Source organism: Pterocles gutturalis, unplaced genomic scaffold (assembly GCF_000699245.1).
Source record: "Pterocles gutturalis isolate BGI_N339 unplaced genomic scaffold, ASM69924v1 scaffold23786, whole genome shotgun sequence".
Taxonomy (NCBI): domain Eukaryota; kingdom Metazoa; phylum Chordata; class Aves; order Pterocliformes; family Pteroclidae; genus Pterocles; species Pterocles gutturalis.
The window spans coordinates 453-4332 of record NW_010103634.1 but is presented as its reverse complement, the minus strand read 5'-3'; the positions used below and the strand labels follow the sequence as shown (position 1 = coordinate 4332).

The window sequence follows — 3880 nt, the reverse complement described above, 5'->3', positions numbered from 1 at the left end:
GCTCAGCAGCTGGGGTGGGTCGGAGACATGCAGGACACGCTCCCCATCCTACTGCACCAGCTGTGCTGCAGTGGGCACCAGGCACAGCTCACCTCTGTGTAGTGCTGGACCAGGGCAGCGCTGGTCATGGCCCCCCGGTAGTAGCAGGGTGTCACAACCAGTGCCACATTGGCCCCCGCCTCTGCCATGCTGACCGTCAGCTCGATGGTGGCCTGGGTGGCTGGGGGGGACGCAGAGGGGTGAGGAAATGACCCAGGGGGGATGCATGGTCCCTGTGCTGCCCACACAGACACTCACATTCGCAGCCCGAGCCAGCCAGCAGCAGGCAGTCCAGCAGCAGGCAGTTCCTGGGCAGAGCCCGGCGCACGCAGCCCACCACCTCCAGCCGTTCACGGGGTGACAGGTATGGGTACTCCCCGTTGGAGCCCAGGACCACCAGCCCTGAAATGCAAGCATGAGGAGGGCAGGGCTCAGGCACAGGTGTTCATGGGGTGGCTGTTCCTGCCCTCTCCACATCCCACTCCTGGGTGGGCACCAGGCACCCAGAGCAGCCTCTTTGGACCAGGAGGCTCCCATGGGTGCCCAGCAGAGCCCTGGGCTCCCCCACAAAGGGGCACATGTGGGTGTGTGCCCCCAGATGGCAGTGCCCACCCGCACTGAACTGAGCAGCAGTGGTGCCGTCCCTTACCCAGGTACACTCATGCGTGCCGTGGATGCACCCTGTGGGCTGAGGACAGTGCCTGAGCACCTCCATCCCCAGAAACCATCCCACACAGCACCACTAGTGGGGCATTTATTAGTGCCCACAGCCAGGCTGTGCTGTCCTGTCCCCAGCTGGGGACACAGACCCCTTTCTTGTGACCACTGGCACAAGCAGGCCAGCTCCAGCCCGGTGCTGCCAGGCTCTGGTGCAGCACCCAGGGCTCCAGGATGGGAGGAGGATTGGGTGTCCCCATCATTCTCTCTCCCTTCCTTGCCCCTGGGCACCCAGACTAGGACTCTGCAGCCCACAGTGTGCCCTCTCCTGTCTCTGTCCCTGCAGCCCTGGACTCAGAGCCGGGTCAGAAGAGGGGAGACCCTGGGGCACATCTCTGCAACCCCCAGCCTCTTCCTGCAGCCCCTCTCCTCCCATCCATCCATCTTGGGCAATCAGCAGAAACACATCCCATGGCACTGACCCTGTGTGAGTGTGCATGGGTGTGCAGAGGGTAGGTGCAAGCCTGAAGCTACGTGTGGAGTGTGTCTGCAAGCATGCACCGGAGTGTGGCAGGGGTGTGCAAGGACACACGCGTGTGCCTGGGCTGCCTGGACACATGCCATACAAAGAGCCCTATGAGGGTAGGAGCTGCCAGCCCTGTAGCAAAGTCCAGCTGGAGGCTGAGTACCCTTGGGAAGCCGGCAGGCCGGCACGCTGCCTCACAGCCCCTGCAGCGGACAGAGATTTGTCAGGAACCTGCATGGAGAGGGGCAGCGCTTACCTCGGAAGGGGATGCTGGCATAGCGGCGCAGGTTCCCCTCCAGCTGGGCATAGTCCACCTCCCACGTGTGTGAGAAGGGGGTGGAGAGGGGCGGGAAGATGCCCCTGAGGTCGAGTGTGTGCCCCAGTCCTGGGGGGGTGCTGAGCCCCTGGCACTGCCCAGGGGCTGCTCGACGCAGAGCTGCCAGGGCGGGCCGGAGGGATGAGGCGAGGAGGGTGCTGAGCGCCATGGTGGCTGGGTGCTGCTGCTGGCCGTGCTGTCCTGCCCCTCCAAGGGGCTGTTAATGTTTGACGGGACACGTGAGGGACTTGCGACCCATCTGGGCAGAAAACATGGGGGTGGTACCAGATGGGCTTAGGATGCTGTCCCCTGCTTCAGGAGCTGACCGTAGGATCTCAGCACCCTCTGGGTGAGCCCTGTCTGCCCCAGCTGCACTTTCCCTTCCACTTGTCAGCCCTCGCAGCCACCCCTCTGCCACTCCCAGGGCTGGGCTGCAGGGCCAGGAGGGACCGAGCACTGCAGGGAGTCCAGGGGCTGTGGGGAGGGTCAGCCTGCTCTGGGGGTTGGTGTAGGGTCTCCTGTGAATGGATGAGCAGGAGTGTTCCTGGGCAGGGATCAGCGAGCACTGCACTCAGGAGTGACCCAGCTTGCAAAGGAGCCACCATGTTTCCCTGGGGATGGCTCCAGCGGGGAACACGCAGCCATCCAGCCCCGCAGAGTGGCTGCCTGGCCGGGGTACAACTGCTGCTCTCTTGTGCAACCCCAGCCTCCAGCACAGCATGGACCTGGGTTGAGAGACCCTTGGTGTAGTTTTCCTCCCTGAGCTTGCCCAAGTGGGACTTTGAAGCATCGTGAGCAACCAGGGCATCATGCAGTGAGGAGTCCTGCCCCTAAACCACTCCTGTCCTGGCCCCATGTGTCACCAACACTCAAGTCTCTGTGCTAGGAGGGCACATCCTTGCTGACAGACAACCCAGCTCCCCAGCTAACCCAGCCTCCCCAGCCCCATCGCCCCCAGCACAGGCTGCCCAGCCCCACAGCCCCCTGGAGCCGAATGCTGCTCTTTGCTGGCTTTTATTGTCAAGGACAAGTCTCAGATGGATCCTGCTCCTCGGAGCTGAGCCCGGTCCCTGGTCCCTGCCCTGCGCTGTCACGCTGGGACCTCCATTTCTCCCTGTGGCTGCTCCTTGGTCTCCAGCGCCTGGCGTGTGTCCACCTGCCACTGCTGCACCAGGTCCGTCGGGGTCTTGCCAGCCTGGAAGGGTGGGCAGAGAGGGGCTGAAGAGGCAGGACATGGTGGGGCAGCACATGGCCCTGGTGCTGGCCCCCACCACTCACCTCATTCTTGGCCATCATGTCAGCCCCGTACAGGATCAGCATTTTGATGATCTTGTAGCGGCTAAGCCGCGTGGCGTCATGCAGGGCTGTGTCACCTTCCTGCGAGAGACGCAGCCTGGCTGTGGACCATAGTCCAGCTCTGGGGACAGGGACCCTCTGCCTGTCCCCAGCTCCCTCACACCCACCTCCCCATGAGGACAAATGGGACAGTGCATGCCCCAGACCTGGCTGCAGCCACCAGCACCCCAGGGCAGGGATGCATGTGTGTGTCTGGATGACGTGGAGAGTTCAAGGCAAGGGAGAGGGGATCAGTGTTGCCTCCCCAGAGCTGGCTGCATAGCTGTAGCACTCACCCTGTCCTGGGAGTTGATGTCCACCCCGCAGTGGATGAGGTGCTCCACAATATCAGGGTGCCCGGTCCGGGTGGCCACATGGAGGGGAGTGCTCAGCAGCTTGCAAGGGGAGGAGACGCACACCAGAGGGGATCAGCATCACCCCTGTTAACCCAACACAGGGCCAGCCCTGGTCCTCCTGAGACATGTCCCTGCCCCTGGCACAGCCTCATGCCCGAGGCTCTGCCCCGCACACCTTGTCCTTCACGTTGAGGTCTGCCCCGCGGTCCTGCAGCAGCTTGACAGCGTCCAGGTGCCCTCCCCGGCAGGCCCAATGCACCGCGGTGCAGTCCAGCTGGGAGCACAGAGCTATGTCACGATGGGGGACACCCCAGCCCATGTCCTTCCTCCACCCCAGCCAGTTCTCCCTGTGCCAGGGCTGAGCCAGCAGAACCCTGCCCGTGGCCACCTCAATTTGGGGACAGCACTGCCCCCGCTGTGGTGACCCCAACCCTCCAGTTGCTCTGGCTGCTCCATGCCCAGAGGCTCAGACCAGCATGGAGCCGGGGGCAGGATCTGGCCTCACCCGGTCCCTGAAGTCAACGGTGGCCCCGCTGTCCAGCAGCTTCTGCAGGATGTCCATGTGTCCCTCCAGCGAGGAGCGGTGCAGGGCTGTGCGGTGGAACTGGGGGGGCGAGGCATTGTGCTGGTGGATGCATCCATCGTCCCCAG

The 3880-nt window shown here is 63.8% G+C and overlaps 2 protein-coding genes across 2 annotated transcripts in view; both read right to left on the bottom strand.

The window, feature by feature from the left end:
* Positions 1 to 92: 92 nt before the first annotated feature.
* HOGA1 (4-hydroxy-2-oxoglutarate aldolase 1) lies at positions 93 to 1707 on the bottom strand (the record flags this gene model as incomplete). Its single annotated transcript, XM_010086789.1, has 3 exons — positions 1479 to 1707; positions 298 to 441; positions 93 to 220 (listed from the first exon to the last, which is right to left on the bottom strand). Coding segments are annotated over exons 1-3 (501 nt in total), but the record flags the coding sequence as incomplete, so codon positions are not given.
* A 921-nt stretch (positions 1708 to 2628) lies between these two features.
* ANKRD2 (ankyrin repeat domain 2 (stretch responsive muscle)) overlaps positions 2629 to 3880 on the bottom strand; it is a gene marked incomplete at its 5' end in the record, with an annotated part of 1700 nt that continues 448 nt past the window's right edge. The window contains 5 exons of the mRNA XM_010086790.1: positions 2629 to 2733; positions 2817 to 2915; positions 3170 to 3268; positions 3405 to 3503; positions 3735 to 3833. Of these exons, the coding sequence (XP_010085092.1) occupies positions 2629 to 2733; positions 2817 to 2915; positions 3170 to 3268; positions 3405 to 3503; positions 3735 to 3833 (501 nt within the window). The remainder of the gene's footprint in view (positions 2734 to 2816; positions 2916 to 3169; positions 3269 to 3404; positions 3504 to 3734; positions 3834 to 3880) is intronic.